Source organism: Rhinopithecus bieti, unplaced genomic scaffold (assembly GCF_001698545.2).
Source record: "Rhinopithecus bieti isolate Rb0 unplaced genomic scaffold, ASM169854v2 scaffold_14229, whole genome shotgun sequence".
Lineage (NCBI taxonomy): Eukaryota > Metazoa > Chordata > Mammalia > Primates > Cercopithecidae > Rhinopithecus > Rhinopithecus bieti.
The window spans coordinates 1,486,433-1,500,311 of NW_016807978.1; the positions used below are offsets into that span (position 1 = coordinate 1,486,433).

The 13,879-nt window shown below is 38.9% G+C and overlaps 1 protein-coding gene across 2 annotated transcripts in view; it reads right to left on the reverse strand.

Annotated features, from left to right (window-relative positions):
* Positions 1-13,879, reverse strand: part of FAM117B (family with sequence similarity 117 member B) — a 133,019-nt gene that overhangs the window by 67,105 nt on the left and 52,035 nt on the right. For both annotated transcript variants that reach the window (XM_017884414.1, XM_017884415.1), the window contains exon 2: positions 5,760-5,911. In XM_017884414.1, the coding sequence (XP_017739903.1) occupies positions 5,760-5,911 (152 nt within the window). The remainder of the gene's footprint in view (positions 1-5,759; positions 5,912-13,879) is intronic.

The window sequence follows — 13,879 nt, forward strand, 5'->3', positions numbered from 1 at the left end:
TTTTTTTGAGACGGAGTCTTGCTCTGTCACCCGGGCGGGAGTGCAGTGGCCGGATCTCAGCTCACTACAAGCTCTGCCTCCCGGGTTTACGCCATTCTCCTGCCTCAGCCTCCACAGTAGCTGGGACTACAGGTGCCCGCCACCTCGCCCAGCTAGATTTTTGTATTTTTTTTAGTAGAGACGGGGTTTCACCATGTTAGCCAGGATGGTCTCTATCTCCTGACCTCGTGATCCGCCCGTCTCGGCCTCCCAAAGTGCTGGGATTACAGGCTTGAGCCACCGCACCCGGCCAAATGTATTTTCTTAATAATAAGACTTGAAAGTCAAAATTATTTCTTGGATCCATGGGCAGCAAAATGGATGTTGTGTTAGCAGGCATGAGAGCAACATTCCTTTCTGTGTGTATCTGCATCAGAGCTCTTGGGTGACCAGTTGCATTGCCAATGAGCAGTAATAAAGTAATAAAAAATCTTTTGTTCTGAACAGTAGGTCTCAATGGTGGGCTTAAAATATTCAGTTAATCATGCCATAAAAAGATGTGCTGGAATCCAGGCTTTGTCGTTCCATGTATCAAGCAAAAGCAGAGTAGATTTAGCATAATTCTTAAGGGCCTTATGATTTTCAGAATGGTAAATGAGTACTGGCTTCAACTTAAAGTCACCAGCTGCATTTGCCCCTAACAAGACAGATGGCCTGTCCCTTAAAGTCAGGCATTGACTTCACTCTAGCTATGAAAGTCCTATATGGCATCTTCTTACAAGATAAGGCTGTTTTGTCATTAAAAATCTAGCTGGGCGCAGTGGCTCACACCTGTGATCCCAGCAGTTTGGGAGGCCAAGGTGAGAGGATAGCTTGAGGCCAGGAGTTCAAGACCAGCCTGGTCAACACAGCAAGACCCCGTCTCTACAAAAACATTTAAAAAAAAAAAAAATAGCCAAGCATGTCAGTGTGTGCCTACAGTCCCAGTTACTAAGGAACCTGAGACAGGAGGACTGATTAAGCCCAGGGCCCAGGAGTTTAAGGTTGTACCAAGCTATGATTGCATTACTGCACTCCAACCTAGGTGACAGAGCAAGACCCCATCTCCAAAAAAAAAAAAAACCTCTTATTTAATGTAGTCATCTTGAACAGTAATCTTAGCTGAATCTTCTGGATAACTTACTACAGTTTCTGTGTCAGTACTTGCTGCTTCACCTTTCACTTTTATGTTACAAGGATGGATTCTTTCCTTAAACCTCATGAATCAATCTGTTAGCTTTAAACTTTTCTTCTGTAGCATCTTTGCCTATCTTAGCCTTCATAAGAACTGAAGAGAATTAAGTAAGGTCTTACTCTAGATTAGGCTTTGGAATGTTGTGGCTGGTTTGACCTTCTATCTAGATCACTAAAACTTTTTCCATATTGGCAATAAAGTTTGTTTCACTTTCTTATCATTCATAATGCTCATTCAAGTAATACTTCTCATTTCCTTCAAAAACTTTTCCTTTGCATTCACAACTTGGCTAGCTGTTTGGTACAAGAGGCCTAGCTTTTGGCCTATCTCAACTTTTGATATGTCTTGCTTTCTAAGCTTAATCATGTCTAATTTTTGATTGAAATAGAGACATGCAACTCTCCACCTCACTTGACCCCTTAGAGGCCATTGTAAGGTTATTAATTTGTCTAATTTCAATACTATTGTGTCTGAGAAAACAAAGAGGCCCAATGAGAGGGAGAGACTCAGGGGAACAGCAGTCAGAATACACACAACATTCATCAATTAAGTTCCCCGTCTTATATGGGCATGGTTCATGGTACTTCAAAACAATTAACAGTAAAATCAAAGATCACTGAGCACAGATCACCATAACAGACACAATAATAACGAAAATGGTTGAAATATTGCAAGAACTACCAAAATGGGGCAGAGACACAAAGTGAGCACATTTTTGGAAAATGGCCCCGATAGACTTGCTCAATGCAGAGTTGCCACAAACCTTCAATTTGTTAAAAAAAAAAAAAAAAAAAAAAAAAAAAAAAAAACACAGTATCTGTGAAGCCAAATAAAGTGCAGTAAAACGACATAGACATGCATTTTTAAATGGTCAAACCAGCAAACCTTATGTTATACATATTTTAACACAATTTTTAAAAGTTGATTTAACTAGCATACACTTAGGGAAACCCAGTATTTGCAAATAAGGAATCTGAGAGTTTTTGATTAATTTTGTTAATGTCAAATTCACTTGCCAAAGATGAGAGCCCACTATGTAACTGAAAGGTTGGAGTGCCCAGTTATCTTTTAGGAGATTCTACGCATGAGCTTTACAAATAAGATTAACAGTATGATAATTATAAATGTTCTATTTTTTTTTTCTTTTTGAGATGTGGTCTCACTCTGTCACCCAGGTTGGAGTGCAGTGGCACGATCTCAGCTCACAGCAACCTCCACCTCCCGGGTTTAAGCAGTTCTCCTGTATCAGCCTCCCGAGTAGCTGGGACTACAGGCGCCTGCCACCAAGCCTGACTAATCTTTGTATATTTAGTAGAGATGGGGTTTCACCATATTGGTCAGGCTGGTCTCGAACTCCTGGCCTCAGGTGATCCGCCCACCTCAGCCTCCTAAAGTGCTGGGACTACAGGCGTGAGCCACCACACCCAGACCTAAATTTTATTTTTATTTGTGTACCCTTAACATTCCCAATTTGGGGGACGTTTATAAAAAGGCAGAGAGTATAGGGTTTATATTTTAATTCATTTGCTAGGTCACAGCAATTTGCTGAAAAGACTTACTGAACTGCATCCACAGATCAAGGAGCTCCCAATGGCTTGCATGATAGCATAGTTTTACTAACATGACAAAATGTCTGAACCCACTGAACCTAAAACTGCAGCAGAAATAAAGGGTGCTGTAGCAATGCTCAAGGAAATAAACTTCTATAAATTTAAATGTGACATGTGGATGAAGCAGAAAGCAAGTGGACACCGTATTCATTTTCCAAACTATAAGCCCTAAGCTCAGCAAAGTTACAGACTGTGAATAACTGCAGAGTTTCACAGAACTCTTTGGTTAAAAAAGTCAATTTTAGGCTGGGTGCAGTGGCTCATGCCTGTAATCCCAGCACTTTTGGAGGCCAAGGCGGGTGGATCACCTGAGGTAAGGAGTTCGAGACCAGCCTGACCAATATGGTGAAACCCCATCTCTACTAAATATACAAAAATTACCCAGGCGTGGTGGCGTGCACTTGCAGTCCCAGCTACTTGGGAGGCTGAGACAGGAGAACTGCTTGTACCTGGGAGATGGAGGTTGTAGTGAGCTGAGATCAGGCCACTGCACTCCAACCTAGGCAACAGAGTGAGACTCCATCCCAAAAAAAGAAAGAAAAAAAAATCAATTTTAGAAAAGATTCATTACTTTCAAGGAGTACAGTCTACATTTTCATTTCTGTAGCTGGCACTAAAGTATAAACACCAAAATAATTCAAATCCCAATCATCTGCCCTAACAGTAGGATTCCATTTCAAGATTATCAGAACAGAAAATAAACTGAGCCCACCAAGAATACCTGGAATATTGGGAATTAATATACAAATCCAAAACCACCACAGAAAAGCGTGTTTACTTAGTTCTTTAATAAACATTCTCTCAGGGCCAGACACCTTGGCTCATGCCTGTACTCCCAGCACTTTGGGAGGCCAGCAGATCACTTGAGGTCAGGAATTCAAGATCAGCATGGCCAACACAGCAAAACCCCATCTCTACCCAAAACACAAAAAATTAGCCGGGCATAGTGGCATGTGCCTGTAATCTCTCACCTACTCAGGAGGCTGAGGCAAGAGAATCGCTGGAACCCGGGAGGTGGAGGTTTCAGTGAGCCAAGATCGTGCCTCTGCACTCCATCCAGCCTGGCAGACAAAGAGAGACTTCATCTCAAAAAATAAAAATAAAAAACATTATCTCGGGCCAGGTGTGGTGGCTCACACCCATAATCCCAGCATTTTGGGAGGCTGAGGTATGCAGATCACTTGAGGACAGGAGTTTGAGACCAGCCTGGCCAACATGGTGAAACCCCATCTCTACTAAAAGTACAAAAATTAGTTAGACGTGGTGGTGCACGCCTGTAGTCCAGCTCCTCGGGAGGCTGAGGCATGAGAACCGCTTGAACCCAGGAGGCAGAGGTTGAAGTGAGCCAAGATTGCACCACTGCACTCCACCCTGGGCAACACAGTGAGATTCTATCTCAGAGAAAAAAAAAAAGAGAGAGAGAAAAAACAAAAAACATTCTTCAAAAAATGCTGAGACCAGGAGTAACGTAAATCTGAAGTCTAAATCGAGATGTACCTTACCTGATTTTCAACAATCAGTATAAAAAATCTTTTAAATCTTTAAATGTTTTTCTTTCTTCACTAGCAATAAAGCTGTAACTGTTTTGCTCATTCATTCCTTTGCAAATATTCCTTGGGCAATTTATTCTCCATATAGTATTAAGTCCTGGGCATAGAAATACAGCAATAGACAAGCCAGACACAATCCCTATCTTCATGGTTCTTACTGTCTAGTGACTGTAAGAAACCATAAATAAATAACTAGACAAATACTTAATTAATTATAATTGTGGTAATTACTATGAAAGAAACTACACCAAACTAAGATGCAATCTTCAACTGGCTGTATGATCTTAGACCTCAGCTTCTTCATCTGTAAATCTAAGGGGTAGATCTGAATGATTTCTTCTTCTTTGTTTTTCCTTTTTTTGAGACAGGTTCTCACTCTATTGCCCAGGCTGGTGTGCTATGGTATGATCACTGCTCACTGCAGCCTTGACCTCCCAGGCTCAAGTGATTCTCCTGCCTCAGCCTCCCAAGTAGCTGGTACTACAAGTGTGCACCAGCATGCCCGGCTAATTTTTCTATTTTTTGCAGAGATGAGGTTTCACCACCATGTTGCCCAGGCTGATACTGAACTCCTGGGTTCAAAAGCCATCCACTCGTCTCGGCGTCCCAAAGTGCTGGGACTATAGGCGTGAGCCACCCTGCCCGGCCCTGAATGATTTCTTGAGATCCCTTTATATTAAACAATTTTACAAACCTAGAAGTATAAAACTTTGCTTCCAGAGTCCCTTTGTCAGGATATTTACATTTGTAGGATCAGCAAAGTAACACAGTCCCCATCTCCCAATATATGAAGGTTTTCTGGCACAAAACGTAAGCTTAGATGGTCACTAATCTTTGCTGTTACAAATTTTTAAGACCAAATTCCATATATTAAATATATGATGTTATAAACCAAGCTTGTCCAACCTGCAGCCCATGGGCCTCATGAGGCCCAGGATGGTTTTGAATGCAGCCCAACACAAATTCGTAAACTTTCTTAAAACATTATGAATTGTTTGCAATGTTTTTAAGCTCATTAGTGTTAGTATATTTTATGTGTGGCCTAATACAATTCGTCTTCCAATGTGGCCCAGGGAAGACAAAAGATTGGACACCCCTGTTGTAAACCAACTTATAAAGAATAAGTGGGAAAAAAAGTATGTTCATAAATTATCTGTATGTATCAGAATTACTTTGATAGCTATTTAAAATGCACATTCCCAGGCCCCAGCAAAGACCTACAATAGAATACCTGGAGGTCAGGCTTGGAATCTGCTCTTTTTGATAAGTTTCTCAAGTTAATTCTAATATACACTAATGTTTGTTCTACTCAAAGCAGAACAAATAATATTACAAGAAGTAGCTTCAGAGAAAAACACTTCAGGATAAGAACTATAGTAAGCTTACCTGTGTAGCTTTATCCCTCATGCAAGGTGCAGCTTGCCCATGGCTATCACGAGGCCAGTGCCCGGCAAGATACGGTGCAGCAAGAGTATCCAGGGAGGAAGTGCGTCGGATAATACTGGAGGGGCTTGAAGAAGGCTGTCGTGTTTTGTCACCTTAGATTTAAGACAAAAATGCTTGTTTTAATAAAATTAGGAAAGAAACAAAGCAGAAACTAAGTTTTAAACTATGTAGAAAGTTCTCCAACTTAACGATGGTTATCCCCTTTAACCACAGGGGATACTTCCAAGACCCCCAGTAAAGATGCCTGAAACGGCAGATTGTACTCAATTCTATATACACTGGTTTTTCCTATATATACAAACCTATGATAAAGTTTAACTTGTAAGTTAGGCACACCATGAGATTAACAACAATAACTAATAATAAAATAGAACAAGTATAACAACAAGCCAGCATCACTGCTCTTGGGCTTTGGGGCCATTAAGTAAAATGAGAATTCCTCGAACATTAGCACTACAAAACCATGCCAGTCAATCCAATGACTGGGAGGGCTCCAAAGTGACTAGCAGGTAGGGAGCATAGACAACATGCATAGGTTGGACAAAGGAATGATTCAAGTTCCTGGTGGGGGAAGTGAGACAGCAAGACATTTCATCACCCTACTCAGGATGGCGTGAATTTATAACATATAAATTGTTTATTTCTTGAAATTTTCCACTTAATCTTTTCAGACCAAGGTTGACTAAAAGTAACTGAAACCATTAAAAAAAAAGGATAAAGAAGAATTACTGTATATACAAAGAAACAAAAAGGAACAAGCTACTGATACACGCAATAACTTGCACGACTCTCCAGAGAACTATACTGAGTGAAAACAGTTGACGCACCCTAGGCCTACCAAATCAAAATCTCTACGGATTGGGCCCAGGAATTTTCTATAGAATCAATGTATCCCTCATATCCAACAAATTCTTACTTGGATTCTTCTTTTTGTTTATAAATTAAACCCTTGTTTGATACATTTCAGGGAAATATAAGGACATAATGAAAATAAGACAGGAAGGTAATTATCATGGGAAAATATAAAAATAAATCAGTGACAATCTTTCACTAAATATTGTCACTAAAAAATTAGTGACAATGTTATTTGATAATGACATCTAAAAGTAATTCCGGCACTTAGTGCTCATCATATTCCTCAATCTTCACAGAGGATGGAGTAATAACACATCTGCTTCACAATAACTTAGTACCAGCCCAAAAGACAAAGACAAATTAACACCTTGCTAATTGATCCCTTGCTTTTGAGAGTATCCTAGGGGATGCATAAACCTAACCAACTGCCAAGAACCAACCACCAGCTTTGTAACAGGGGTAGGTTTCATTTCTGAGCAAACAAAGTGGGTATTTGCCAATATAATCCAAGATATCCAATGTAAATTAAAATAGTAAAATAATACAGTGGCATTAAAGCATATTACTTATTAATGTAATATTAATATAATATTACTTATTAATGTTTCCTCACATTGATAAGTAATGTGAGGAAAGACACATATAAAAAAGTGGGTTTTGGCCAGGTATGGTGGCTCACGCCTATAATCCCAGCACTTTGGGAGGCCGAGGCAGGAGGATCACCTGAGGTCAGGAATTCAAGACCACCCCAGCCAACATGGCGAAACCCCGTCTCTACTAAAACTACAAAAATTAGCCAAGCGTGGTGGCGGACGCCTGTAATCCCAGCTACTCAGGAGGCTGAGACAGGAGAATCACCTGAACCTGGGAGGCAGAGACTACAGTGAGCCAAGATCGCACCACTGCACTCCAGCCTGGCAACAGAGCAAGACTCTATCTCAAAAAAAAAAAGAAAAAAAAAGTGGGTTTTGCAATAACATCTGTTTTCACTGTACAGGAAATAGTTTTTACTACATCAGAAAATTAAAACATTGTAAACATCAGATTTCTAGTTAATAGTACGATAGCTAATTTAATTAATATTTTTTATTTATAAAAGCTTAAATTCTTCAATAATGCAGGGCAAGTTTTGATACATCAAAATAAACTTTAAGTACCAACCAATACCTCATACATGATTTAATAATTAGAAAATAAACCTATGTATAAATTTCTGTGAGAATAATTCTAACTACCCTTACCCCATAGTTGCCAGCAAAAAAGGAAAATGTGTTCTCCTAAATAAATGGACCACAATAAAACTATATTCAATGTGCACATTCCTTTAAGATTAAGCCCCCAATCAAAGTGGCATTAAAAAAACTATTTCAAATAATAATCAAGTTTAAAATTGTATTTACAAAAAGAGCACATAACAATGAATTGCAGAAAACTAGAAACAACAAAATGTCCAAAATGAGAGGATGATTGGATACATTACGGCAGAGTCGTATGTGATACGTAATATGTAATATGATAGGCCATTCATAGAATAAGCACATAGATACACAGGTCCTGGTCTAAAGAGTCATTCATGATAAAGTCAGTGAAAAAAGCAAGCCCTCACCATTTATAAAAGGTATGATCTCATATTTTGTTTTAAAAAGTAATTAGATATGCATAAAAGTGTTAATTTTTTGTTTTGTTTTGACATAGAGTCTCGCTCTGTCTCACCCAGGCTGGAGTACAGCGTGGTGATCTAGGCTCACTGCAACCTCCACCTCCCAGGTTCAGGTGATTCTCCTGTGTCAGTCTTCCAAGTAGCTAGGACTACACGCACCCGCCACCATGCCCAGCTAACGTTTGTATTTTTAGTAGAGACGGGGTTTCACCATGTTGGCCAGGCTGGTCTCGAACTCCTGATCTCAAGTGACTTGCCCCCCTTGGCCTCCCAAAGTGCTGGGATCACTGGCATGAGGCACCACACCCGGCCAGTGTTAGTACATTTATTTTTTAAACCTGGAAAAAGTATGCACCTAACCTTTTGGGGGACAGAATTAGTGTTTTAATTTCTAATTTAGGCATTTCTATGATGTTTGAATTTTTATATGGAATATACTGTCAGAGAAAAGGTATTAAAACAATAGAAACACTTTTAAAACAAGTTATTAATTTCTGAAATCGTAAAATGCTTAAAAATACAAAATACCTATATTAGATTTGGGGAATTTTTATGGTTTATATCTGCGGTTGGGAAAACTACAGCCTAGAGGCCAAATCTGTCTTGCATCTGTTTTTTTGTATGGCTAGCAATCTAAAACAGGATTGTACATTTTTTAATGGTTGGGGGAAAAAATTAAAATATTTTGTAATACATAAAAGTTAAATCAAATTCAAACTTTAGTGTCCATAAGTAAAGTTTTATTGGAACACAAATATGATCATTCATTTACAGGTTGTCTATGGCTGCTTTTGTGCTAAAAAAAAAAAAGGCAGCATTAAGCACACACAGCAAAGACCTTATATGGCCCTCTCGTTGCTTCACACTGCTGCTCAGCACTACAAATCATAATGACAAAGTTATGCCATGTGTATCTCTTGTCTGGGTGAAAAGTCAAATTCAAAGATGATATGTAAAATTTCATATAGATCAGCATTAGCCGATGAACATTTGCAATTGATTTGATGATACGGAACACTAACTTTTAACTAGAATTAAGTGAAATGTTATCCCTTTAAAAAGAATTCCCTCTTCTCATTAGAGCTGTATTACAAAAAAATGCATTCAATTATTATATTTTGAAATTTTGTCCTTTAAAATTTGTGAAAATTGTGTGCTCTCTTATTATATTAGTGCCTACATAGTATCTTTGATTTTACCTCTTGACCTGTAAAGTCTAAAATTTTACTACATGGTACATTACAGAAAAGTTTGCTGACCCCTGGTTTCTACTGCATCTTTATGTCTTGGTTTCTGTGCTACAACACCCTCATATATTTTATCTTTTGGCAGGGGAAGGGGATGAGCTTAGCTCATTGATGCTTAACTTTCATAGGGGCTTTACAAATATTTTTAAAATATATTCATAATATTATATTACAGTGTTATTCTATTCTGTAAGATGGCAAATATATGTATGAAAACACCTCTTGACACCTCTCTATATTACATTATTATCTTGGTAAGGGTCTTGCATAGCTACAAGTACAAAAGTTCAGGTGGTTATGTGACCCGCATAAGATTCAATTCCACTAATACAATAGTTACAGCAACTGTGTTGTTGCTGAAAATCCTAAGAGCTGCTTCACAAATACGTCTGAGACACATAATTTGCTTTCAAAATGGCACAGTTATTTCACTAATACCTAATTGTTATAAATGCTACCTATCTCTCCATGTTCAGTTTTCCTTTTGTAGTACATTTTCAGAAAACAAATGCAGTATATATTCATTTTCAGGAAAATATGTACCCACATTATTAACTGTGACAAGTGAAACGCAATAAATATACATGTTCACAATTTTTCCTCTAACTTAAAAAAAAAAATCCCTTTTGGGATAGTCTCAAGAAAACTAGTCTCAGCTGGCAGGGTGGGAAGGCACACACACACACACAATGTCAACTGGTATCTATTCATTATATCAAATGGCTAAAAGCTGTCCGGCACTTTTCTTCCCTAACTATGACCATTGTTGCTTCAGTTGCCTACCAGTATGTTAATTCAACAGACCTTACTAATGGGTCTGATTTCATTTTTTTTTAATTAAAAATCTAAGGGTTAACTTTTCAACCAGTCCTCCAAAGATTATTAAAATTATTGGATTATTATTATTTCTTTTTTGGGGGGAAAGAATCTCGCTCTGTCACCCAGGCTGGAGTGCAGGGGCATGATCTCGGCTCACCGCAACCTCCACCTCCCAAGTTCAAGCGATTCTCCTGCTTCAGCCTCCCAAGCAGCTGGGATTACAGGCATGCATCACCAAAACACCCCGCTCATTTTTATACTTTTAGTAGAGACAAGGTTTCTCCATGTTGGCCAGGCTGGTCTCCAACTCCTGACCTCAGGTGATCCGCCCACCTCGGCCTCCCAAAGCGCTGGGATTACAGACGTGAGCCACCGCGCCCGACCAGATTATTATTATTTTGATAATGAACTGGAGAACAGGTGAGTTATATGTATAAAAATACTGAACATTTTATCTTTGGAACTCCCTTCCTTTAATCCATTCATTCAGACACTAAGGGGCTGTGAGTCAGCACTAAGCCCTAGAAATTAAAAAGAGTAAGTCACAGCCTGTAATAAAGAACACAGTCTACATCCACCTTGTCATTTTTCCATTTCAATCCAAGTTCCCAAAACTGACAGGATTTGGTGCCTAATTATTAAGGAGGTTATGGGAGGAAAACCTGAAGAAGCAAAGATGACTCAAAAGTTCCCAGACTAAGTGAACAAAGGCTGTATTTATAAGGAAATCCACAGGACGAGACTGACAACTAACAAGACTCTTCATGATCCAGCCTCTAAAGCCTCACTTTTTGGCCTGCACTGCCTCGATCCCTACACTAAGACCATGGACTTGCAGTTCCCAGTATGTACTGTGCCCTTACATGCCTCCAGGTGCTTGTTTCTACCCTTATATCCCTTTATTTGGTGTGACTAATTCATGCTTAACCTTTCAAAATTAAGTTCAGATGTAACTTCCTCTGGAAAATCTTCCTCAAACAGCCACCCAAACCCATAGTTCACTGGAAAGGTTCCTGACTGTTCCTGTGTTCTGGTACAGAGCATGACTCTGCAGCGCAGGAATTTTATTTCCCACCCCCCATCCCAGTGATTAAGGCAAACCGTGACATACAGGCAATTGTGGTAAATGGCCAATGAAAAAATTAATTTTCTTTGTTAATTTCCTAAATGAAGAAGACTTGAGATGCAGAGAAAAGAATGACTTCTGATGTTACTATCATTTATCAACAACGACAAGTGTATGAAATAAATTCACATGCTTTTGGTTAATTCAAATAAAACTACGGCTCGAATTTGACACTTGACTGGTTCTTTAAAATTGAGTCTTCAGAGAGATTAACTACATATAGCAGAGGGTAGCACTGAAAATTTCAGTCAACACCTTGGGCTCTGGAGTTCAGAGTTCCCCAACTATGAGTACTTGTTCAACTGGTTCCTGGGTAACTTCATTTGCACTAGTGGAGCATCCCAAACCATGGCCCTTAGGTATTCCATTACAAAGGTTCTACAGACCTTGATATACTAGTGTTAGATGTAAATATTTTTAGAACTTGATTGGGTACTTTTTTTTTTTTCCTTGGAGACAGGGTCTCACTCTGTCACGCAGGCTGAATTGCAGTGGCGGGATCAGGACTCACAGCAGCCTCGCCAGCCTGGGCTCAAGAGATCCTCCCACCTCAGCCTCCAGAGTAGCTGAGACCACAGGCACGCACCACTACGCCCAGCTAATTTTTGTATTTTTTGTAGGGATGAGGTTTCACTATTTTGCCCAAGCTGGTCTCAAACTCCTGAGCTCAAGCAATCCACTGGTCTCAGGCTCCCAAAGTGCTGGGATTACAGGTGTGAGTCACTGTGCCTGGCCTCAGGTACTGTCTTAAAGGCTGTACCTCCCATTATCCACAGAAACAGCAAACAAATAAATTAGACATACTTATTTGTTCCGAAAGGAGAGACAACTTTTCAAGTATACAAATGATATTCAGCATAAAGAAACCTAAGAGTGTTAAAAATTCCAGTAGTCCACCATCCAGAGCTAACTGCTTTTGTTTTTTTAGACAGGGTGTTGCTCTGTCACCCAGGCTAGAGTGCAGTGGCATGATCTCGGCTCACTGCAATCTCAAGCCTCCCAGGCTCAAGCGATCCTCCCACTTCAGCTTCCCAAGTAGCTGGGACTCCAGGCATACAACATTACGCCTGGGTAATTTTTGGTATATTAGATAGAGATGGGGTTTTGCCATGTTGCCCAGGCTGGTCTCCAACTCCTGAGCTCAAGCGATCCACCCGCCTCAGGCTCCCAAAGTGCTGGGATTACAGGTGTGAGCCACTGTGCCTAGTCAGATAACCACTTTAATGAGTATTTATTTCCAGAAATCTGTCTACCCTTGTACATACATACGACTTTATATAAATGAGGTCCCATTGTGCATTCCATTACTTATTGTTGAGAGAAATACAAAGGGTATGTCGAGAACCTATTTCCATGGCAATAAATTAAAATCTACAACACATCACTGTTTCTAATACTTGTACATTATCCTATTTGGCAGATTCACCATAACTTAATCTTCTATTAATAGACACTTTCACAGCAGATAGGTATCCTTTTAGACTTGTTTCAAGATCTCTTTGTGAAAAGTTTCTAGATATCAAATTACTATATTCAAGGTAACAGATTAAAATTGGAAGTACTGCCAAATTGCCTTCTACTGAAAAAATTTTGCAAAAACCTGTAACATCACAAGGGTACCCATTTTCCCACATTCGCAAGTGTATTTTATCAATTTTCACCAGTCTAAAAAAGATAAAAATATCATTTCATTTGTATTTCAATAACTGAGTTCTAAAACAGTCATACTTTTACTGGTAATTTATATTTCTTTCATACATTAACAAGATTTCAAAATATTACTCCAAACCTTTCTTTTCTTAATTTTAGAGATCTTTTCTTCTGGCAAAGATTTAAATTCAAAGAGGTTCTATCCGTTTCATTATTGTTTCCTTTTCTTTTGTGACATTCAAGTAAAAATAATTGTAGTTGATTTTAAAGAGTATGTATAATATAATTAAATTCTTATAAAATTTGTCTTTCATCCACTATCTAAACTTCTTGCCACACACACACACAAAGGAAACGCAAAATTCTGATGACAGCGGCTGCCTCCAAGAAGGGAAACTTGTCAACAAAGACGCAAGGAAGCCATTTCACTGTCTTCCCAATTGTACCCCTGGAATTTGCCATGTGAATTTATTATCCATATTTTTTGAAATTCATATTCCTTGATTCAGGGATTCTACATCTACGTATGCATACAGAAGAATAATCAAATGCCAAAAAAGGCTTCAAATCCAAAGATATTCACTACATTCCTAACATGAAATCACAAATATGTCCAAAAACTGAAGAACAGGAAAACTAATAGAAAATACATAGAATACTAAAGATATTTAAAATTATATTTTAAAATGATAAACTTACATGA